Source organism: Dunckerocampus dactyliophorus, chromosome 4 (genome assembly GCF_027744805.1).
Source record: "Dunckerocampus dactyliophorus isolate RoL2022-P2 chromosome 4, RoL_Ddac_1.1, whole genome shotgun sequence".
Classification (NCBI taxonomy): Eukaryota; Metazoa; Chordata; class Actinopteri; order Syngnathiformes; family Syngnathidae; genus Dunckerocampus; species Dunckerocampus dactyliophorus.
The window spans coordinates 11,229,847-11,255,220 of NC_072822.1; the positions used below are offsets into that span (position 1 = coordinate 11,229,847).

At 40.9% G+C, this 25,374-nt stretch overlaps 1 protein-coding gene across 2 annotated transcripts; it reads left to right on the forward strand.

The window, feature by feature from the left end:
- Positions 1 to 164: 164 nt before the first annotated feature.
- Positions 165 to 22,349, forward strand: camsap1b (calmodulin regulated spectrin-associated protein 1b). 2 transcript variants are annotated; one of them, XM_054773997.1, is made up of 19 exons: positions 165 to 566; positions 1,378 to 1,541; positions 8,510 to 8,772; positions 10,703 to 10,864; positions 10,944 to 11,024; positions 11,279 to 11,311; positions 12,931 to 13,072; positions 13,243 to 13,382; positions 13,508 to 13,604; positions 13,683 to 13,800; positions 13,876 to 13,961; positions 14,052 to 14,136; positions 14,296 to 16,582; positions 17,102 to 17,238; positions 17,329 to 17,546; positions 20,303 to 20,405; positions 20,488 to 20,600; positions 21,021 to 21,139; positions 21,229 to 22,349. In XM_054773997.1, the coding sequence occupies exons 2-19, from the start codon at positions 1,379 to 1,381 to the stop codon at positions 21,523 to 21,525; spliced, it is 4,644 nt and encodes a 1,547-aa protein (XP_054629972.1). In that variant the 5' UTR covers positions 165 to 566; position 1,378; the 3' UTR covers positions 21,526 to 22,349. The 2 variants fall into 2 exon arrangements, with proteins under 2 accessions (XP_054629972.1, XP_054629973.1); XM_054773998.1 differs by having other exon boundaries at positions 13,879 to 13,961.
- Positions 22,350 to 25,374: the final 3,025 nt, after the last annotated feature.

A 25,374-nucleotide genomic window follows, 5' to 3' on the forward strand; every position in this document is an offset into this window, starting at 1 on the left:
AATCGTACACCGGGCCTGTTTAATTATAATAAAGTGATTAACTTTGTAAAATAAAAATGTTTATATACGGTATACCGTTTATTAAGAAAGCATGTTATTTCCCGAGTCTTTGAAGTAATCACGCATGCGCATATCGGCTCTGATACGGTTTTTTTTTTTAGGAGCAGAGCGCGAACGCCCTACTGTTTGTCGTTGCTTTACCCCAGTCTTCAAGCTATGTGAATAAATGTTATCTAGCATGTTGCACACTTGCATGTCTAATACAGAGGTACATTTTACACGAGGGGATCTTATTGTTAGTCGCACCTCTTCACTGCAGCGCCTCTGTTTTTCTTCTTTCGGCTGAAATTCTACCGCGGAGCCGTTGTCAATAAGGCCGCGAATCGGGTGTTGTTGCTGGGAGACCATCCTGACTCGCCTCCCCCTGCTAGCACCATTAGCTGGCTACGATGTGCGGCTGGCAGTGGGCTGTTTTCTACGCAGTGGCCCACTGTGAAGCGAGGCGGGTTCTTTGTTGATTATTTACCTCGGTGGAAGTGAAATTGGACTCGGATACATTTTGTCAGGTAAAGTGTTTCTCGCTAGCTAACATTTTGAGGTCTTGTGCATGCTAATTATGAAGCATTACAGTTAGCTCGGGCGTCAGTTGGTCGCTGTATATTTGCATGCTTGTTTAGCTAATTCATTGCTAGCCAACTGCTATAGCTTGCCGGAAAACGGCACATTTCTGAATTAACACCATGGACAAATGCTATTTAAGTTCGGTAGCACTGACCGATTGCTCATTAACCTAGCTTCCAATCCTGAATAGTAGCTTAGGTGAGGTTCATGCTACAGGTAATGTAACAGTAAGTTAGCCAATGCCAAATGTGGGCAACGATATCTATTGCTATTGCTATTATCATAAATATGTTAACAAACACTTCTTATTTACCAATGTGTATTATCAGTGTCCTAAGCGAATTGGGAAATGGACTTTAGAAAACAAGTGCTGTCTGTGTAGAGAATTGAATTATACTTTTACTTTATTAGGAATAGCTGCATACAAGGGCTGCACACATATTCGCAGTTGGTTAGTTTTGAATGACACAATCAGAGAGGTATGCATGTCACAGTATTATTGTGGTTGTAGTTGTCAGTCATGTGTCTTGCATATTGTCCCAATCAGTAGTTGTATATATAAAGCAGAGTGTATAAGACAGTTGGGGCCTTCCCTACGCTGCAAAATAATATTTGCTGGAGCATAATTTTTTGAGTTTTCTGAAACACTCACAGCCAATTCAGCAAATTCAATATTTGCGTATTGTACCACATGGTGTTTGTACTCACTCAGCTGTATGTTTTAACAAACCTGTCTCTCTGCCCCCCACCCGGAAGGATGGATGTTGATTTGTGTGCGGGGGACAGTACCAGGAGGAAAGTGGACTTGACTGGCTCAGCAGAAGGTGCCATGGATGTCATTCCCTTAGAGATGTATGACTCTGCCAGAGCGAAAATAGCTGCCAACCTGCGATGGCTGTTTGCTAAAGCCTATGGCATTGGTGAGTAATTGAACCGACATTCATGCAACGTACTATAATCTCACCAGTGAAATATCAGTCTAGACTCACAGGCTGTACCCACATTGGCATCTTTTTTGGCATCTTCATTGGCATCTCATTTATTTGATTATGTATTTAACAGTTTGGCCTGGGAGTTTGTTTTGGTTCACTCGACATTCATCAGGATTACTTTGGAGCCTCTTGAGGTCAAATGACCCCTCAGGTTTTACAATTTGGAAATTATTTGGAAAAAAACGTGCACTAAAAACATGCACCTTACAAACTTCAAACCACAGTCATGCTTGAGATATTTTTTTTTTAACTTGAAAACAATTTAAATATATTATATTCATTATATATATATATATATATATATATGTTATATAGATACATATATAATGTATTAATTACGCACATATTGACCACAGTTAGTTTGACAACGATTTAACATATTAAAATGTTTCACTGCACTTTATTCTGATAAGAATACACTGGAATCGCCTGTCTGCTTTGCTGGCACTTGGGCATGTGACCAGATACGCGATACGTCTTGAGTTGACTTTCACTTTGTTTCTTATCGGGCGAATGAACAATAGCCGTAAACTGTGTAGTCGATTGACGACAGCTTGTCACATGCTAAGCCTATCCATGCCAGTGTGTGTGATCGCTCACGTTTCAATCTCATTCCGCTTTCTGGCATTTTTCTTTACATGCCTGGCTGGCGGAATTTTGCTAGCTCGTTTTTCTTAAGCTACGAGCTACGATCATCATCACAACTTACTTTTTGAAAGTGTCTCTTAACAATCTTGCTCTCTCGTTATCATTATAATACTTATGGCTTGTGACTAGTTGTGTGTCGAAGTTGTGCAACAGAAACACATCCTGTATACAGCTTTAGACAGTGACGCTATCACAGGGGTCTCCAACAGGTAGCTCCTATGCTAGCAGTAGCTCCTCAGCTGATGTTGAGTAGCTCAACAAAGAATATTTGCTTCACCTCTTAGTAAGCGTTCTATTCAAACATGACACCTGTATTTAATGACAAATGAGCACACTGAGTGGAGATGTGCTTTGTAAATAAAGTGCAATTTAAATGTTGGCAGTGCTCTCAGCAACTTTGCCATTAAATTAACAGTATGAGCGCTATGTCAACTGACAACAGCGCGGCTGTGCCGGGGCCTCTCAGTGCTAACAAGGCAGCTAAAGCCGGTGCTATCTATGCCCAAATTTTGGCAACACGGCACATGCCCAAGGTTTCAACACATCAAAGCCCGGTTCCGACTGCGAGAAGACAAAGTATTTCCACGTCGTGGTCGCGCTTGACCTGCACTTTCTCTCATAACACAGGAACGGTATGGCACACAACTTGACTGTTTTTGAAACTGTGACTTTTTCATACCGTGGTATACCTAGAAACCAGTAACCGACCCATGCCTACATGATGTCATGTGAGATTTAAGAATATCATGGTAGACCTCTGCTCAGCAAGTATCTGAGGATTGATTGAGGGTGGGCGTTCTGCTTTTGTAGTCTGCTTTTTAGTCTTATTTCAAAAGCAGGACCAGCCACAACAAAAGATGATAAGAGTGTATTCTCCTACAGAGTCCTAATACTTTTGTCCAACTTGACCATGCTTGACCACCACATTCATCATTGTCAAAGTTAGGGCTGTTTTTTTTGTTGTTTTTTTTTATTTGGTTAACTTCTTTTTACGGTAATAAGATGTGCAAAATTTTGGCTGTTGCTGTTTTTACGTGTTGAAGTTGCTCTCCCTCTTTGGCTCCTAAAAGGACGTCTTGTCGCAGTAAGCTACCCATGAATATGTCCCTAAAAAGAAAAATCCCAGAAGAAAATAGAGGGTTTAATTCTGAATGGACATACTGTATTCCTTTGCCATCGCTGCCAGTGATGCTGGCTTGCCGCTGTGCTTGATATGTGGTGAGAAATCAGCAAACAAAAAATGTACCGTTGAAAGATATTTTCAAAAGAAGCACTTATTCTGGAAACATTTCAAACTGTGGGTGGGCATAAGAGAGTGTTTTCAGAACTATTTGAAAGGTTGACCTGCGTTCAAGAAGTGGATAAACGCTCCAAACTCAACTACAGTTGCTAGTGTTGTGGCTGCACATGAGCTCATAGAATACACGAACGAATCCTTCATAAAAATATTACAACATCTGTCCTCCAAATTAAAAAATAAACAGGAAAAATGGAAGAAATGCCTCTCTGCAAAGGCAGTCAAGGACAGGACCAACAGAATGACATCTAACATCACCAGTAGGCAAATTGATGACATTAATTTAGTGCTAGCATATTCAATTGTGTGAGCAGTGGTGAAGTGATGTGAACAATATTGAGCAGACAGCATTGATATGCAGATATGTGAACTCTGTTGGCCTTTTTTATGTTCAAGTTGGCTGCGTTGTAATTTTACACAAATACGGTATCGACTCAAAAAGGCCTACAATAATTTCAAAGTAGGCCTACACGTGCACTCTGCACTTCTGTTAGTAGAATTCTGTTGTTTTAACAGGTACAATTTTAGAAGGATTAAAAACTTAACGTTCTAAGCTTAAAAGGTTTATAAGATGTGTAATGTTTTGTGGCTCCAGAATATTTTACCGGAAAAGGAGTCAAAATGGCTCTTTGGACGGAAAAGTTTGCCGACCCTTGGGCTATTCGTTCAGTGATAGCTAATGTTAGTAGCTGAACTTTGCAAGTCTCTATCACAAGCTGACAAACATTGTTAATGCGTGTACGTGTTCCTGCAAAAATTGTTTCAAAATCCGAATAAATTGGCGCTTCCTAAAATGGATCGTGTTTTGACCACACTGATGTTTTGGTTTTGTTTTTTTAACACATTCGGATGAGTAGCGTCACATTAGCCAATCAAATGAGCAATAATATTTGAGTGACTTAGAGCTTTTTTTACATTGGTGTGGATCATGTTAGTGTCTGACCATTTGGAATGCTCTTCTTACAGACACCGTCAGTCAGCAGAATCTGGTGAGCTTTAGTGGTGAAACATCAGAGTCCACGGGAAATAAGTATTGCACTCAAGCCAACGCTAATTCCCTCATGACATTTGGTAACCCCCTTGGCTCTCCATAAGCATTTAGGTGGCCAATGGAATTTCACTCAGATTGGGTTTAGGATAAGTTAGCAGGAGTTGAATTTAATTGAAAATAACTGATGTGCAAAATGAGCTGCTCCACTGTCCTGGCTGTCTCGTTAATGCAAACGGCAATACAATGCAGTTACAGCCTCAGTACTCTTTTGTGTTCCATCTCTGTGCTGCTATACAGAGTGACAGGATGCAGAAGCAGCATTCATGAAATATCTGTTGGACTATTTTAAGGTTCTCCTTATTAGCTTACCATAAGCTACATTCCAATAATTATCATAGAGAATTAAGCTATTGTGAGAATGTTGACCTGTGTTTCCTGAGCCATTGCTGACATAACACATTCCCTCCATGACCCAGACACTCCAACATCATTTCTTGACTGCCTAGCAGACTTTTAATCAACAGCACCCAGCAATGTCGCAGGATTAACATCACACACATCTCCTATACCACATCATCGCTACAGCTTTTTGGGTGGGGTTACGGCGCCATGTTTTCCTTTCACCGTGTGAAGGAGACGTAGCATTGAAGTGTGGTATGCTGTTGATGGTTTAGTCCATATATTAAAGTCATCAACTAAGTCCAGCTAATAGTACTGCTTGACTCACTAGTCCATAATGTCTACTATCTTTCCATTCTTACATATATTGTTGTGATGCATTTTGGTTTGGTTAGATTTTTTTCGACCAGAAATCAAAAGGGGAAACTGACCAAGTTTACAAATCCTCAAAGAAAGCAAATTATACACGTTTAGCTGGTCTTTCTTTCCAACACAGGCAATCGGTACCAGATTGGCAAGACTATTTAAAAAAGTCAAATCGGAAGCCAAAAAATGTGAATCGGGACATCCGTAATGACTAATGATCCAGGCATAGAGAACAAATTCACATGATGTCTCTCAATTGAGGAGCCTATGGTCCCCCAAGCCTCTAAACTTTAGTGGCCCAGTAATTGCACTTGGCATCGTCCCGCAAGAACTGAATATGCACTTTACACGGTGGTTCCTGTGGTGTTTGGGAATGTTATTATTTCTATGCGGTTGTTGTCTTTAACAGCAACAACACACCCAAGCAAAAATGCTTCATTGTAGTTTTTTGTGGCCCGTGATGTTGGAGGTCATGTTGTGTTGAAGAGCTCTGAAGGAGTTTGTTTTCCTATTTCAGGTGTGTTCATTGTGTTCTTTTAAATCTGTCAGTGATATATACATGTGTTTATGTAATTATTTCCTGTCTTAACTGGCTTCAGGCTGCCACAGCTGCTCCCATCCTGAGTGGCAGACAGCCAGACATGCTGTCAGGCAGTGTGGGCACCTGTCATGGTTATTACAGCCTTGTTGTTTGTATCCTGCTTGTGCTTAATATGGTTGGCTAACTCTTGCTGTATGTAGCTCTTCTTGGGTTAGCTGAAGCTATCATCCCAGTTAGCGCTACACTTACACAACCCAGTTCCTAATGGGATCAGAGAGGGGTGAGTGCATCTGCCACACAATGTCATCGTCTGTGGAATTAAGTCAAACGTGAACACTTTCCCCTGTCTAGACTCCTTTGTTATCACATATACAATAACTCACACAGCTCTAGTTTGTTTGTATGACCACATGCAGCTCTCTAGGAATAACTCAGCATTACATGCTTGCTATAATCATAATCTTGTACTGTCAGTATGCATGTGGAAGTGTGGCAAGTAGTCAGTAATTTTGTTTATTGCATTAACTGCCCTGTATTTTCACAGCAGTCACAATAAACAGGTCATTTTTGCAGCTTTTTTGTCCTTCGCCATTTGATTTGAATGACTGCCTCTAGTGTGAGAAGTGAGGAACCACTGTCCTGATAGACCAATATATTTATGAAGTCATATGAATTCCAGTCACAGCCCTAAGTGCATAACAGTTGCATTAAATTCCAAGTTCTCTTTATACTTGATGCATTGTTAGCTTCTGAACAAACGAGCATGATGCTCAACTTGAGTAGAATGCATTTATCAACCATTTACACTTAATGTGCACTTAATGTGCTGGTCCAGTCCTGCCTGGTGCACTGCCACTTCCATATTACGCGTAATATCATTCACAGTAGCGATGCCATAGTTCAGTCTGATAGACTTCTGGCTGCCCACTTCCCCCGAGATACATTTGCTAATATCATCACATGACACGGTAAATGTGCATGCACCTTATACTCGTAGACGATTAAAGACAATATATAAATACATTTTAAAAAGTGTTTTTCGATTAATCAATGAATCGGGTTTTTAAAAAAACACACATTTTTAATTTCCACCTCTTAGCAGCAATCCCTTTTAAGAATGCATGAATGGACTTATTCCCTCCCCAAAATCATAGCAAAGAGGGTGAGGAAACAAAGTCTCTCCGACACTGAAATTGAATGGATCAATAAAGTGAAGAAAAAAGGGTGGTCTTATAATTTTTTCCATGACTCTACATACTTGATGACTTATTGTGTAGTGTGGAATGTTAGAAAAGGCTTGATCAGGTGTAGTCTACTAGATGTTATTACTACTACAATTACTGATATAACAGAGAACAATAGTCAGCAAACAGTGGGTATGAGAAAAACTCAACCATTTACTTCATTTTATATGTGATGTGTAGTTTGATGTAGTGGCAGCTAAGCATTATATAGCAAGGTCCGAGGTGTTCAATGAAACGTTTAAACCCGACATTACTCACCATCGATAGGGGCTCGTTCTTTTCTGTTATAGCTTATGAGTTTTTGCCGTCCCGTATGCGTTTCATGTGTGATGTCATTTGATATTCGTCATGAAGTTGGTCGTATTAAACTTCCCCAGTTCCATGCCACAACGGGAAACTTGTGGATGACAAGTTTTGCACTCAGCTGCATCATGGCTGACATTACTACTGCTTTTTGCTACTTTGTTAGCACTTGAGCAAACACTGTTGTGGTGATCACATGAGCTCTATCCAGTCGCTGCTCAATAGACGCGCATTCGGAGTCTGGAACCGACTGCTTGTTTCGGAGTGCCAATGTCAGAGATTTGAGATGAAGGCCGATGTCATTCAAAATTGTTTATTTTTTTGCTGATGTTGGCCCGATAGCAATATCGGATCGGGACATCCCTTTTATTTATGACATACATGGATGTATTTTGGTACTGTTTTGATTAACTGTGCACCCTTATGCATTATCATCCCCAAACCAAAGTGCTTTTGGGGACATGCATTGAGAAGCTGCCTGCGTAGTTTTGTGAATGTGAGATTGCTGACGGCTGGCTTCCTTTATCCCTCCAGAACGGAGCATGTCACACTCACTCGGCTTATGTAGTGCTACTGACACGCTCAAATTTAGTGGAACAAGGTTATTTCTCTCCCCACTATTCTGTTGGAAAAAATTATGTGGAAAAGTTTTTCAGACCTATTTTAAAACATTCCTGTTTAGTTTACCCATTTGATTTTAGCATACCAAAAGCCCAGTGCTTTGTCTCAGCTCCTTATTAGGTCATGGTGTTTGGATAACTTCACATCTAGAGTAACATAATCTCTTGTTTAGGTCATTGTTTATTTTTGTAGTTTGAGTAGCTCTAGTTCTTTGAATCGCTAATAAAGCTATACATATCACTTTCAGACCCAGAGCTCTCTCAAGGAAATAAGTAGTAACTTGCATTTGTACATGTTTACTCTGACTAAAATAGAACGAACACTACACACAAGGTTATATAGCGTGTTTGCATTCTAGTAGCTGGTTGTCAAGTTGGAGCAGTTAATATTGCATTGCAGTAATTGCTAGTCATGTCTGATGCTTTTGTTTTTTTACTTTTCAATATGTTGCATTATCTAAACCTACCATTTGTCTGGTCATTGCAGACCATATACCAGAGGACTTGAGGGATCCCTTCTACACAGACCAGTATGACCAGGAACACATCAAGCCACCTGTCATCCACCTGCTGCTATCCAGCGAGCTTTACTGTCGTGTCTGCGCCCTCATCCTCAAGACAGAGCAGGCAGCGTCACTCCAGTCGCACCACTCCGTCATCCAATCTCTGGACAGGAAGGGCATTTATGTTGTGGAGAGCGACGACACAGCCATAACAGAGGAGGACCTGGCTTGTGTACCCATCAAGATGGTGAGTTTGTAAAGATATCGTGGCAAGACATTAGTGAGTGGATATCTGTGCGTCCTCTTACATTGAACCTTTGAAAGAAACTGACGTGCATGACAAGGTGCTGCCGCAGTGTCCTTATTTGTTAATCAATCAATGTGTAAAGACTGTCATTCAAAATAAGTGTGCTCTATTTTTATCAGGGTTTCCCGTCTGATTTTTTTGAAGCTGTGGTGGTGGGTTGCAAGGGAGACAGGTGTACTGCTGCCTCAGTGTCACTGTGGCAGCGCATTTTTTTCAATATTTGTCAACATTACGGTCGTTTTCCCAGACTTGAGCAAGAAATGCAGTAATTAACTTTAAATACCTTTTCTCTCAGCCTTTTCTTCCTCAACAGGACAGACAGGTGCACGTTTTTCACAAAGTATAGTGAAACGTTTTTATGATATTTGATATTTTATTTCAAACTAATTGTGGTCAATATGTAAATAATAGGCTATACATGTATGTATATAGCACAGGGGTGCTTACACTTTTTCAGTCTGTGGGCTACTTTTAATATGACCATGTCTCAAAGATCTACCTCCTACTATAAACAGCGAGAATATATATATTTAGTATATTTATAAATGTGAATATTTATGTACATTGTACATGTATGTCAGGGGTGCACACAATCAAAATGGTCTACCTGTTTCTATAAAACATATATAAAATCTAACCGGTAAACTTTGCATCTACTATACTAAATACATACATACATAAACTGAGTAGTAGTAGTGAAAATACTGTAGCTGCGTAACGTTTATTATACATACACTTCATGTATTAGGTCCAGTTGGCATGTGCTATCAAACATTACATACATTGTATATGAGAATTAAAAAGGATTATGCAAAAGACAATTCAGCCGAAGTCAAGGCAACATATTAAAAAGCTGACAGCAATGGGCATATTTTCCAATTCAATAGTAGTTAAGAAATAGTAGTTTGGCAAATCAAATTGTAGAAAACCCATTTCTACAGTGGAGTTGATGAAGCGTAGCCATGAAACAATTGACTTTTTTTTCTACATAACTAGCCACTATATGTGAACGGATAACTTTTGTTATAGATATAGGCATCTTACCGCTCAGTTAGTTTATCCTTAATTGGAATATTAATTATTCTTGCCACGATCCATTACATCACGTGTCAAACTGGTGCCCTGGAGGGCCGAGACGCTGCAGGTTTTCTCTCCAACCAGTTTCTTCAGCAGGTGATTTAATTGATGAGCTCCTTCCCTCAAACTGAAGGTGTTGATCATTAAAATCACCTGCTTTAGTGACTGGCTGGAAAGAAAACCTGCAGTGTCTCGGCCCTCCATGGCACGAGTTTGACACCCCTGCATTACATGTAGCAGACACCCTGTTTATGGATAACAACACGTCTCATTGAAATGGAGAGCTATTGCCCAAGTCAAATTCACACCGGATAGAATGAACATTGACCACCAGCTCAGTTTCTTTCGGCAATCTTTCTTCCTGTTTGTTACCATGGAAACCAGCTGTGCTGTCGAATGGGCCTCGTCACGTTAGGCTTGAATACCAGGGATGTGAGTCTGCTTTTTGCTTGTGGCCTGACGCAATAATCTATGCAGCCACACAAAGACTGATGACGGGATGGAAAATCCTGTACAGGACAGCACTTGCTTTATGGCTGATGGAAAGCCCCTCCCACTTGCTGACTGAAAGCATTTTCAAAGAAACCTTGAAAGAAACTGTGCTACTCCTGCAAACAGTCCCTCTGAACCTTATTAGGGCCACAGGGTTTATGTGTAAGAACCAGCCATCTGCTTGATTTCCCTGTGCGTGTGTGTCACTTACACTTCAGCCTGCACACAACACAACACAGCCCATTTACAGAATGTTTCCAGTAGCACAGAATTGTCATCTGTTCATCTCTCACTCATCCAGAGTGCTCACATGCCCATGATTGATGCCCTGATGATGGCTTACACAGTGGAGATGATCAGCATTGAGAAAGTGGTGGCTTCTGTGGAGCGCTTTTCTACCTTCAATCCCTCCAAGGAGCTTCCCTTTGACATGGAGGATGCCATGGTGTTCTGGATCAACAAGGTATGAAAAATGATCACTTCACGCTACTAAGAGTACTCTAGTTTTTCCTGAAACATGTTCTTGTTGACATTTTCTGCAGGTGAACACAAAGATGAGAGAAATTACCGAAAAGGAACACAAAGTCAAGCACCACCTTTTAGAATCCCCCAGTCATCAAAAGGTAAACTGTCTCGTAACTGGCCCATTTGTTTCTCCTTAATCCCCCAGTCATCAAAAGGTAAAATGTCTCCTAACTGGCCCATTTGTTTCTCCTTAATAACGCTTTCATATTTCTCTGACCCTTCTGTGTTTCTGTCTGTCAAATGGATGCAGATCTTGTCCTTTGTCCATAACCTTTGAGCTATTAATCTCTGCTCCTGTTCCCCATCTATTCCTCCTTGCATTTCTTCCCCCCCCCCCCCGCAAACTGGATAGTCTCCCTCCAAATGGTATTGGAAGCTAGTCCCTGTAAGTTGGAAGCCAGCGCCCCCACATACTCTCCTCTCACTGCACGCCGCATAGTTTTGTGTTGCTTTGTGCGCAAACCCACAGAGGCCCATTGAAGCTCATTCTGTGCTGCTTGTAGCCAAGGAGGAGAAATTGATTCCTTTTTTTTATTATTTATTTTTTATTTTTTTATTTTTTTGCTCATAAAATCCCCCTCCAAGGTTATTGTGAGCTTTGGAATGGCTTTATGGCATTCCTTTATGTAACAATGTGTTCGGTCTCATTTCAAGCTTAAGCAAACTGTGGAATTTCCTATTTTTGTACTTGCTTCAATTACAATCTTATGAAACCCATTCACATCACATTCACAAGACATCACGTTTTCTTTGCAGTGCACCTCTGTCCTGGGCACCCCCTCACTGACCTGCTTTGTCATGTTGCCCAATCTCACTCTTCTGCCCCACACACTCTTCACTCTGCATATTGCTGCTAGGGATGGGTCGAATCAGTTATCAATAACTGATAGGAGTCATGGAATGATTATGTTGTGTGGTAGGCCATGTCTAGAAGCAAAGCGGTGTTGGCCTAATGGATTCCACTACATGACTGCCCACAATTAATTTAGGCCTAACCAGTTGTCCGACTAATGAGTTGGATGAAGATGTGATTTTTGCAACCTTTTTGAAGTAAAAACATTATTTCCTTCAGAGCAGGTCACAGTGTCACATCTCATCTCATTAGACCAGAGTTGCTTTGTTTTTTGCTAAAGTTGGCTTGTGCATTTGCATGTGAAAATGTTATCCTCATAGACGTAGGTTTTTATTGCATTTAGGGATGCAGGTTCTTACTTATTTGCACTTACAGTAATGACTACAACTTTTTTCTTGGAATGGTGTTTTCTAATTGGATACCCATCCCTAGTGTCTCCTTTCCTTGTTTATTTCAAATGATGGCTCAAAGCATGCTGGAGCCAAAGTTTTCATTCGGAGAGTGTAAAGTAAATGTAGATCTGCAATATATGCTGTGCCTATCAAAAGTAAATGCTACAGTGGTCAGGGATTTTTATTTTATTTTTTGCTTAAAACTGCACTCATTTTCCATGGGCCAGTGATCACATCAGTTTCCCGCTGCTTTGTTGGTTCTTTTTGCCTAATTCTACCAGACTGCGTCACTAGTATCCACCCTCTCACAAAGGCTTGAGGAGACTGACCATCCACTCTTTATTTAGTGTTCTAACACCTCCATCTCGCCATAAGTAACCCCGCTCTTCAGGGTTCTCCCTAAACTAACGTTATTTTGCCTTCATTTAGCTCCATCCTGGAGAAATAAAGGAACCTGAATTTCAGTCCTAATCGTAAAACCAATACTGTACTTTATTATTGTGCTTTGAAATTCCTAGGGAGAACCTTGATTGATGCTTAAATGGAAAGTTTCGTGCCACAACTCAAGTGAAACATTCTTGGGTCATCTGTGCTTTCACTAGGTCAGATGCGAATCTCAGTACCAATGAGTTGCACTTTTTGGCTGTAATCATTGTTTTTTGGATGTTTCATTCTATTTCCTTTAGTATTGTGGTGCTTTGTCCAATTTGCTTAAGAAGAAAATTTGATTTGATTAGATTTTCTTCATCTTATGGTCAGGTAAGGTATCGTCGGGAGCATGCCTCTGGCCGCCATCTACCGTTCTTTCCGCTGCTGGAGGATTTGATGAGAGATGTTTGTGATGGAGCTGCATTGCTCACAGTTGTCCATTACTACTGCCCAGACCTCATGAAGCTGGAGGGTGAGCTGTGCATGCACATAAACACACTGTGTGACTCATATAAACACATACATCAAGCTTTTCTGTTTATTTCAGATACCTGACATGACTCTGTCCTGTTGACATTTACTCCCTACACATGTCATTTGAGTCATGTCCTTATCTGATCCACTCTCTTCCTGTCTAATCAGATATTTGCCTGAAGGAAGTTCCCTCCATTGCCGATAGCCTGTACAACATCCACCTGCTCAGAGAGTTTGCGAATGAGTATCTGAATAAAAGTTTCTATCTGACAACAGAGGACATACTTTACTCGCCTCTTGTGCTCAAGGTACAATGACTTACTCGGTTTTTAATATTTGATTTTTGAATATATATTAATTTGAAAATATTAACCCTGACGGAAAAGCTCTCCATCACCAATATCAGTAATAGTTATGGGTACTCTCTTTGCAGCACAATGTAATGGTGTTCATTGCTGAACTCTTCTGGTGGTTTGAGACAGTCAAGCCAGAATTTGTCTTTCCCAGAGATCTACAAGAGTCTAAAGATGGTGTGTTTGCGCAATTGACCCATGTTAAAATGCTTTGTATTTTTCATGCAGCCTATATTTCAATGTTTATCCCTGTAGCTCGAGCTATTGCTCAGCCAAAGAGTGCCCGCCCATCAGTGCCCATCTCTAATGCAACCAAGCGCAGCTTCCTGGCCAGTCCTGGTGAAAACCAGAGCAGCCCTGAAATCTGTCACAGGTAGCATCATACCATACACAATTTATTTAAAAAAATTATATAAAATAATTGCAATTTGTTTTTTGTTTTTCTTAGTAGAGGAGGTCCGTCGTTCAGTCCTTCCCACCCACTTTTGCCTTTGCGTCAGAGGCAGCAGAAGCATCAAGGGGATGATAGTGCAGGTAAATACATTAGCAAGCGCCTCACATTGCATGGTTCAGCATCAACATCCTCTTTATATGACATTTAAGATGAATGTTGTTCTTTTTAAGGTCTAAGGAACCGCTCCAACTCCTTGACACAGATGGACAGACAGGCCCGAGGTTCTGTTGTCGCTTGGCCCGACAAGAGACAGCGGTAAATATACATTTATCATATAACAAAAAGTCAACAATAAAGAGGTCATGGTCCACATCTTAACAAAGTAAAGTTAGTAAATGGAAGAAGCACAAAGATGTGTATTAGACTTTGTTGACAAATAATTTTAATGAAAGATGAACCTCATTCTTCCGTCAGGCCTGTGTCTACTCTGAGCCCCTTCATGTGCAATTCAGCTGCAGACAGTGATGCTGATGTTGCCTCTGGTGACAGTGTTAGCTTGGCCCGCTCAATAAGTAAAGACAGCCTGGCGTCCAATGTCATCAATGTCACGCCAAAGCACCAGACTTCACTTCACCAATCCTCACAAGCTCAGATGCGCAGAGTTAATGGTCACAGCCTCCTGGGGAAAGTCAACCTTGACCATGAAGAGGAATCTTTGGTGGCAGTTGCCAGGATGGAGCCTGCTTCTGTCGCTAAAGAACTTGATGGGAGCCAAGCAGCTGGCGCAGTAGAACCTGAGACAAAGTCCAAACCTGCACCAGAAGGCTTTTACCTAGAACCGCTGATGCCTGCTGTCCTGAAACCAGCTAAAGAGAAGTCTGTATGTCTAAACAAGGAGGAGGAGAGTGGTGAGGGGCCCTGTCCCTCAGGAAGGGGCTCTTTACGCCGAGGAGATGGATCGTGTTCTGTAGTTACTAGGAAAACTCCCCTCACGCTTAACCAAACGTTTACCTCTTTGGGTGAGGAGGCTATTTTGTCAGAGGAGCCTCCCCAGCCTCAGGCAGGTGCCAGGCCAATTTCCACCACCAGTGTGGACCCCTCATCAAAAGAGCCAGGGGGAGGCTTCTACCTGCATTCAGATTCTGAGGAGACAAAGGTTTGCAAAAGCCTTGATGCAGACCTAGAAGACATGGATGAAGAGGATGAGGATTTGGATGAGGCTGTTACCACAAAAGACCTCGCTTGGCCCAGAAAAAGCTTTAATGAGGAGAATGAGGAGGAATCTGCGAAACTCCAGGAGGACATGAATGTCAAAGAGCACGAGGACAAAGACATGAATGGCTGCAGTGGTCGCTCCAGCCCCTGCCTTAGCGTTTACTCCCAGGCCAGCAGTGTGGCCAGCGGAAGCGTGCGTATGACCTCTTTTGCTGAGCGTAAAGCCCAGCAGCAGCGCTTCGGCAGCAACCATGACCTACGCTCCAGTGCCTCCAGCTCACAAAGGACCACTCCAGATGGCTCAGAGAGCAGTGGGCCCCTGGCCTCTTCATGGAGGCTTAAAAGAGACCAAAGTCCCTCCTCACCTTTGGGAGGTTGCAATCGTACTGGTGATGGTAGTGGAGGTGCCAATGTCCTTGCATCCGAAATTGTTCAGCTTCGTATGCAACTGGAGGAGAAGCGACGTGCCATTGAGCATCAGAAGAAGAAGATGGAAGTTCTATCAGCCCGACAGAGGCAGAAGCTGGGCAAGGCTGCCTTCCTGCATATAGTGAAGAAAGGTGGTGGCAAGGGTGGTACATTGCCCAATCCACTTAAAGCTGACCCCTCCAAAGATGAGCTAAATGGAGAGAAAGGAACATCAGCAGCTAAAGACGATATGTGTGTTGATGCCCTGAGAGGGGGCAAAGAACTGGAAGGAATCACCACCCCTGGTGCCTCAGAAGCAGACAAGAAGGGAAACAACGGCAGCTTCCATGTAGAAGAAGAGTTGGACCTCAATGAGTGCAACCGCTCCATCGAGCTGCTGCATGAAGCCATTGGCAACATCCAGCAGCAGATGATGCAACTGTCCCTTCAGCAGGAGATTATGATGAAGCAAAATGTGCAGTCCCCTCCTGGTGCTACTCCTCAGCCCCTCACAACTGACAAAAACAGTGACTCTAAGGCGGGGGCCAGTTTTCACTATGTGGAACAACTCTCTGGCACTGGCACTGCTCCCGTGAGGAAACCCCCCAAACTGAGTTCAGGCCGAAGCGCCAGATCCAAACCATCTGAGCTGAAAATAAGCAAGGAGCAAAGCCGGCACAGCTCCAGGACTCTGACCCCCTCCCAGAGTGCACCAGAAACACACTCACGACAGGCAGCTGGGGGCAGGTCCCCCAGGAATGAGCAGCCTGACACTCACAGCCCGAGAAACCCTACAGCAGGAGAGATGATCAGCAGAGCAGGCTCCCGGAGTGGTGCCTTTAGGCTTCACGACGAGGCTAATGTGCGATTACCGACTCGAGTGGACCTGACTACTCTGTCTGCTCCAGAAGTGTCCTTTGACGAGTGCCTGTCCAGCACCCTGAGAGATTCACAGCTCAACTCCTCAGACTGCTCGGGGAAAGAGAACAGACTATCAGAGGAAGTGCAGCGCAGCAAAGCTCACTTGATCGAGGTGGATATGTCAGAGCTGAAGGACCCCGAAGAAGAGGAGGCTGCTGATGATAGAACAACTGATGGAGACGGAGAGCAGAAGTCAGTCATGGGCTTCTTCTTTAAGGTACTTTACCAAACACATTTGGGTTGGATTTATGTTATAGAAATACAAAATTACTGGATGTTTGGGATCGGCGATATGGCCTAAAATCCATGTTGTCATATCCATTGCATCGTCTTGTGATAACAATGTATATCACAATATAATAAAAGGTTGGGGGTCACCGCGATATTGTCAAGTGAAATATTTATATGTAATTCCACGTAACTATCAATCCTCAAACACTCCCCATATCTTCAGTTCACCATTGTGAATACGCCTACTCCAGAATGTTCCTTCAGGCTTCTGATTAGCTAGAATAAAAGTCACAGTCAGGGGTTAAAGTATCATCTGCTGCGGCATGTATACTGTATATTGATTTTTTATTTTTTTTAATTTTATTTATTTTTTACCTGCAAGCAGGGAAAAGAGTGTTTGTATGTTCGTGTGTACATATTAAACAAATTTAGTAAAGAAAATGACCATTTACCATTAACAGTCAGTTTGTTCAACTAGTACATTGATCAGTTGTACATGTTCCAGGATGAGCAGAAAGCAGAGGATGAGCTTGCCAAGAAAAGAGCAGCATTCTTGCTGAAGCAGCAGAAGAAAGCTGAGGAAGCTCGGCTCCGCAAACAGCAGCTGGAAGCAGAATCGGAACTCAAGCGAGATGAGGCCAGGTGTCTTGTTTTTGATACAGTTCTTCACAATTCAGAGTATTGATGCTGGCACACAAAATACTGACTTTATATGTGGTTGATCAACACTAGGCGAAAGGCCGATGAGGACCGCATGCGTAAAGAGGAAGAGAAGATGCGGCGGGAGCTGATAAAGCAGGAGTACCTGCGGAGGAAGCAGCAAGAGATGTTTGAGGAGCAAGGTCTTGTGAAGCCCAAAACACCCAAACCCAAGCAGAAGCACAGACCCAAGACCGTCTTCAGAGAGGAGTCTTCCAGCGAGAACTTCTCAAAGTGCTCTTCTTCGACACGTAGGATTGGCTTATATTGTACCTCTCAATGGCTACGTTTACATGCAGTCAAATAAGCCTATCATAACCGGAATATTAGCAATAACCTGGTTGCGCACGGCCTTGTAAACACCAATAACCCTTGTGAAAAACCAGAATATGCTCATATTCCGTTTTTTAAAAACCCAAATATTACCCGTTTGTCCTTTTCTAACCCGAAAATCGGGTCATGTATACGCCTATCGGGATATCCCGATTGAAAGGAACATTAATATGTGTTCTGCACATATTCTGTTTGAAAGGAATCTTGTGTCTTTGGCAGGAACTACTTGTAAACATGACGACACGCATTGCGTCATGTTTACCGTGCGTCAAAATGTTGTCCATGCGTTTTTGTTGGAATTTTTTTCACATCACGCATGTAAACGGGTTATTCGAATGTTTCAGAAAGCGGAATATTTACCTTAACCCGAATATTGACTGCATATAAACGTTGTCAGTGGAGTCTCCTTTTAATGTCCCCTTGTCATCTTACCATCCACCACAGGTAGACCCTGACCTCTGGTGGTGTGCACTGTGCACTACATGATGAATACCATTTGGACTGTGCCAAACTTTTGACACCCTTCCTTATTCACTGGTTTCCTGCTGGCCTAAAATATTGTATATTTATTACTTTATTAATTGCATTGTGGAACTATTGAGGTAAAATACGGTGCCCTACTTGGCTGCAACCAGCACAGGTGCTGTGAATTCAGTCTCAACTAGTTTGGTTTAAACTAGAAAACCATAACATCCACAACTTCATACCCGGGTAGTATTCACTTCCTCAGTATGACAATGGCTTAGCTTAGAACATTCAGAGTGTCCCATCAAAAATGGAAATAGTCATTGTTTATTTTCCCCATTTCACAATTTTCCGAAATTATCGAAAAGCTATTTAACAACAGGTTGGACAAATTTATTAGTAAGAATGAATTACTCACGGACAGCCAATACGGATACTGAGCAAACATTTCAACCTCCATGGCACTGATCAAAATTACCAAGGCTATCGACCACAGAAAGTGTGCAGCTTCAGTATTTATGGATCTAACAAAAGCTTTTGATACAATTAATCACAACATTCTAATTACAAAATTAGAAAGGTACTGAATCAAAGGGTTAGTTGTGAATTGGGTCAAAAGCTACCTAGCAAACAGGAAGTAATATGTGAAGCTAGGAGAATACACATTTGCAAGTTGAAATATTATGTGCAGATTACCCCAGGTGTCAATACTGGGACCAAAACTGTTCAACATATATATTAATGATCTATGTAAAGTGACGAAAGACCTACACTTGGTATTATTTGCAGATGATACTACTGCTTTTTGTTATGTTGTTATCCTTGAACATAAATAAAACTAAAATAATGCTATTTGGTCATAGCAGAAAGGTTACGCACGTGCAAATACAAATCGACGATGTGAATATTGGAAGGGTGAATATAAATAAATATGTGGGGATCAATCATAATAGATGAAAACATGAACAGGAAATCTCATATTAAAAATATACAACATAAAATCGACGGTATGAATATTGAAAGGGTGAATGTAAATAAATATGTGGGGATCAATCATAATAGATGAAAACATGAACAGGAAATCTCATATTAAAAATATACAACATAAGGTGGCAAGAAGTACCTCAATATTGAATAAAGCAAAATTTGTTCTTGATCAAAAATCACTCCATACTCTTTACTGTTCTCTGGTATTACCATATCTAACTTATTGTGTGGAGATATGGGGTAATAACTATAAAAGTATTCTTAATTTGCTAAATGTACTGCAAAAAAAGATCAGTTAGGAAAATCCATAATGGCGCGTATCGAAAACATAGAAATCCTCTATTTATAAAATCACAAATATTAAAATTCGCTGATCTAGGACATTTTCATACAGCTATACAGCTAATATTATGCATAAAGCAAACAATAACCAGCTATGCAAAAATGTCATACAATACTTTTCTACAAAAGAGGAGAAATATAAACTCAGGGAAAAACTAAACTTAAAACACTTACAGTATATGCAAGAACAACTCTGAAAACCCACTGCATTTCAGTATGTGGAATCAAATTATGGAACTGATTAAGGAACTCAAACAAAGCACCAAAATGAGTGATTTTAAGAAACAATACAAACAGCTGCTGTTTGCAAAATACAAGGAAGAAGAGTTTTGAACCACTGTACAAAATGCTATGTCCAATCACTACAATACTCATTACTCTTCATTCTTGTGAGTTCATTGTCCGTACTCCCCTATTATTACAACTAAGTTCAGTTATGTCTATTTAAACGGATTATTATTTATTTATTATTATACTAATTATGTGATTATTATGTTTGAGGAAAAACCTTGACAATTCTATTCTATTACTACATTGTTACATTACCTTATCATTTTCCGTTACATCATGTTCCCATGTATTAACTGGTAAAGACTACATTGGAATACAGGAAGTGAATAAATGTATTGCAGTTGAGGTGAAATGGAAGAGGGGTAGGATTTAAATAAGCTTTGCTTTTTCCTACTCCTTTTGGACATGTGGAACTACGAATTGAATGATGTGATGTATTCCATTGTAACTTGTATGTATGTTCAACTAAAATTAAACCATTACCATTTGATCAAGGAAATTTAGTTAAATGCTATATCCCAAGCTTTAAGAGAATGTTTTTCCAAATTACTCCTTAAGATAATTTTTTCCTATCTGTTTTTTTGCATAGCTGACAACCTAAGTACTGCCCAGTCGGGATCCAGTCTGTCGCTGGCCTCCGCCGCCACCAATGAGGCTGACAGCGTCAACTCAGGGGGAGCAGGTTCCCACCGGTAAGATGTTCACACCTCATCTACACTTTTACATATATCTTTGCTCTCAAACTACAGTCTGTCTTCTTTGTATACGTTTCAGCTGTGATTCTGTCGAGTCGTTTCCAGGAAGTCGTAACAATAGTCGGGCTGCAGAAAGAGACTGGGACAACGGCTCCACTGCGTCTTCCATCACTTCCATGGCTGAGTACACTGGTTAGTTTATGCTGTTCAGCTAAATTCTTCCTAAGGCTTCTCTTTGTATATAACATCAACACAGGACTAGGATTTCACCAAAACAGCTCACTTGGTCATGAATAAAGCAAAATAAAGTCACTATGTTATGACCAATCAAAGATCTTCTATATGACAAGAGCACTCTGCTCTTTTTAAGTATCAATTGCAAAAACACTAGTCCGAGATCCTCCATATGACAGGAGCGCTCTGTTGGTTTTAGGAACCTGTTGCAAAACTCTTCAGAAATGAACTTGCGGGCTAGTCTGATGTCATTTTTGGGACCGATTTTGGCCCAAAGGCCACCAGTTGAATAAGCCTGTTCTATTTTGTTGTATTTCCGTCTAACTTCCTTTTGTATGCTGTTGTGTAATAATATTGTCAACTGATCTACTTATCTAGGCCCAAAACTCTTCAAGGAGCCAAGTGCCAAATCAAACAAGCCAATCATCCACAATGCCATATCACATTGCTGTCTGGCTGGGAAAGTCAACGAGCCACAGAAGAACCAGATCCTTGAGGTCAGTTCCCTTCTTCTGACATTGACTCTTTGAGTCACACCTGGATTCCATGTTGCTTCCACCTTGGTAACTGAAGTCTTTCTCTTTAGGAGCTGGAGAAGTGTGAGTCCAATCACATGATGATTCTATTTCGTGATGGCGGTTGCCAGTTCCGGGCGCTCTACTCCTACTTCCCGGATACGGAGGAGATCCATAAGCTGACGGGCACAGGGCCCAAAAGCATCAGCAAGAAAATGATAGACAAGCTGTACAAGTACAGCTCGGACCGCAAGCAGTTCACTGTAATCCCTGCAAAGACTGTTTCAGTCAGTGTGGACGCTCTGACCATCCATAACCACCTGTGGCAAACCAAGAGGAGCACGTCGGCCAAGAAAGGAGCAAAATAGCAAGCGGAATTACTGTAACCCAACCTCCTCTGTCATCCCCATCATATAGCGCCATCTTGCTTTGTTTCCCCAAATTTCTCGCCACCATGCACGGTTTGCTAAGGAGAGGCTGTGGTCATCTGGATGAACGCAAGAAAACTTTCAAAATCAGAAAAACTGCCTGGATTAGCTTCTTTGCCATGTGTAAGATGTAGGTGCATGTGGGCTCTCTCTGTCTCCCTCTGGTGGTGGGTGTTTTACACTACATATTACTCAGATCAGCACTGAAGGAGGTTATGTCCACATAAGACTTGATTGGACATAATTTCTTTCTGTATTGTTCAGGGCGGCAGTTGTTCCGCCCATTAAGTACCTTAAAAAAAAATGCTTTTTTTTTTGTGGACGGCATCCGGAGAGATGTTTGGCCTTGAACACATGGTGGTACTAATTGTCGACCGGTCCAACCGCCTTTTAAACTGGCCACTGATTGTGTAGCGCTGGATGTCTGCGTGTGTGTATAGCAAAAAAAAAAAAGACATGAACGGCGGTAATTTTATCTATTTTTATTTATCCAAGCATCCCTTTTTTTATCAGGGGTGTCTTAGCAATGGAGGTCTGTGGTGCAGACAAGATACTGTGTATTTGTTTTGTTTTTGTTTTTGATTTTTGCTTTGTAATTTGAAATGTGCGGTTTGTCATCACAACATAGATTCTCTGATGTTTAGAGCATAGTTGTGTTGTCTCGCCACAAAGACAAAAAAGGTGCACACACGTAAACAAACAAAACATGAACACGTCATTCAATGTAACCACAGAGCGCCGCCATTAAAGAACATTCCTCTTAAGGTTTTACGCGCACTGCCACATTGGTCTGGTCTCTCTCTCAAAGTGCTTCTTCACTCATTTGTTGGCCTCGACGACAAACCACCTGTGTCACACCAGCACTTTACTTTTGTATCAATCACTAAAGAGGCCCAGGTCTCATACTACTGCAAGATTTAATGTGTTATCAAAATGATTGTATGGGCATTGCTCACCATTTATGTTACACTGGCCTGTTTTGTTCTTTTCATCCCGCTTTTGAGTTTGTTTGATCTTTTGAGCTCATGCCACCTATTTATTTTGATACACCAGCACTGAAACAGCAACACGTTTGCAAGTGAATAAAAGTCATATTTTTATTTTTATTTTTTACTCTCATGGCTTGTTTTTGTCCATTTGCTTTTGTTTGCACGCCAGCTTGCCAGCACCACGAGTGGTTATGATTGTCTTCTCAGGTCAACACTTGCCAGCTTGTCTCTTCTACTTCTACTTCTCACCCTCTATCAACTAGAACAGCGGCTTGCCTCCTATCACCATGGTTACATCTGCTCCGCCTTGACAACTGTTTTAACATCCTGGTAATCACAGCACTGAATCTCTTAGATTTTCCTCCTACTGCTTTGACGAGTTTGACCATCCACCCTGAAAGGTTCGTGTGATTCTTTTATAGTCTTACATTGACTAAAGTAATATTAATCCATCTCTCCACAGGAGTTTCTCTTCTCACTTTGTTGGTGGTGAGTGTCCGTCATAGCAGTGCATGTATGCCAGAAGATACCACCAGGTATGAGCTACAACTGTTATAAGTTAATAGCTGTTAATAATGTAAGAGATCTGGTTTGGAGTACATACCAAATAGTGTTGACCGAAATATATGATGGTATTTCTTCCCTAGAAAAGGTCTCAAAAAGACACCTCTGTGTGTGAATTTTATTTCTTTTTATGTTGATTTATTTCATTTAGTGATGCTTTTCAATGTGCTGTAGCAGTATGAAATGTGTTCCAAATTAATTTGCCGTTTAATTAAATAAAATGAAAGATACAATTAAATGAAATGTAATTGAAGATATAAAATAAAATAATTAGAAATGTCATTAAATAAACACGCTATTAAATGAATAGAATGTCATTAAGTAAATCCATGAAATATAGCAATTTAAGCATTAAAATAATTAAGATTATATTTCACAATCGAATTAATTACTGTAGAATTGTTTTCTACATTTTAATTCATAATTGAATTATGCATTTATCATCATGAAATGAAAGGTCATTAAATAAGAGTAAATAATTAAAGGTGGCATTAAATTAATAAAACATTAAACTGGAGTTTTGTTACATAATGAAATAATTTGGAAAATTGTTTCAATATAAGTATTTAAGATTACATTACATGAACTAACTAATGGACTATTTTATATTTTAATTCATTTTAATTGTTTATTTGGCTTTATATTAAATTTGGCCTAAAAACAACCTCTGTACATTGGCGTGGCATAATTCTTTCAGAATGGGAGTTTTTTAATTTATTTATTTTCACTCCACTTAGGCGTTCTTAGGGCCCCGTCACACTAAGTACAAATCAGCACCCATCAAGCAAAACCAGGTGCAATGAAAAAGTTTCCAAATTGGCACCACATTCAGGAGGAGATTTAAAATTCATAAGAATGCCGTTCGGATACTTAGACTACGTTTCAAGCCCGTTTCAAAACATTCTTGTGGCTAGAATACACTCCTGATCAAAATCTTAAGACCAGTTGAAAAATTGCTAGAATTAGCATTTTGCACATTTGGATGTTCATGAGGTTTTATTTAGAGCTACAATATGCAAAAACAAGAAGACGGAGTGAGACAAAAAGCATTCTGAAAAAGTCATTTATTGAAAACAACAATTAAACTGAAATAGGTTGATCACCTGCTAAACCCCCGCGAGCTTCCGGGGTCATCCTGTGTGGAATGTGACAGCCTGCCAGGAGACCAGGATGCTACCGCCGTATGACCATGACAACAGCGCATGTTGACGTCTGACTGTTCCATTGCCCACTGGTACGTTTGGCTTATATTTGTACAACTGTAACATCCTTAACTTTGGACCTTTTTTGCAGTAAATCTTAATAGCAAACAACAAAGCTAGTTGGTTAGTCCTTGAAATTTAATTTCTATGTGACATACCGATGAAACAACCACTGACATTTCTTAACTGCCATGAAGACTTTTTTTGTGGTTTATGAACAATGTTTATAAATTCTTCTTACACTTGTCAAACAATGTTGAAAAGTGAGATGTGCGAGACGCATCTGCAACATTAATCACAGGTTGGTGTCTAGTAAAATGTAACTTTAGCCAAAAACATGTCTAAACACAAACGCAACTGTTTTAAATTGTTAAACAACCACCGGCGTATAGAATTTGGTCGCAATAAAGCATTTTGGCGCATTAGGGCTACCATAGTGTTGTGTCTTTGATAAGACCCAGTGTAAGAAGGCACATTATCAATGGTTGTTTGTGACATTGCACAGCAGTCGTACCATCTATATCTGCATATCGTCATCAAAACGGCTAAGGAGAAAAAAACAATTCCGTTACGGCGAAAGAATACCCGGATCTTCAATTACAGCACAGTATATGAGTGGGCAAAGGAAAGCCGACGTTCCTGTCAATTCTGAAATTAATTTAATTTTGTATTTTGTTTGAAATTGTGGCTACTTCTACTTCTATCTTGTTTGTTATTTTTGAAAACATGTACTGTGGCAAACATGCACTGTGGCGACCACGCTAGCAACAAGTGCCTGCTTGCACATCATGTTTGGCGTATGTGTTGTGCTGCCCTCTCGTGGACAAAATGAACAAGTACAAATTCCTCACGTACTGTACACGGGATGGCCACAACAATGGATACACCCAGGGGCGCTGCTTTCCACCCGGCAAGGCAGGCAGCTGCTTGGAGCAGTGGGGCCCCAGCACAGCTGGGCCCCGCCACCCAATGTTTCCATGTTTCCAATGTTTCCAATGTTTGTTTCCAAAATGTAGAATGTGATGCAAGATCTC

Bases quoted from the DNA above. Each gene is read 5' to 3' on its own strand.
- camsap1b (XM_054773997.1), top strand. From the start codon at position 1,379: ATGGATGTTGATTTGTGTGCGGGGGACAGTACCAGGAGGAAAGTGGAC. The intron at 13,962-14,051 runs GTAAATACATTA...GTTCTTTTTAAG, and splicing joins TCAAGGGGATGATAGTGCAG to GTCTAAGGAACCGCTCCAAC. The intron at 14,137-14,295 runs GTAAATATACAT...TTCTTCCGTCAG, and splicing joins TGGCCCGACAAGAGACAGCG to GCCTGTGTCTACTCTGAGCC.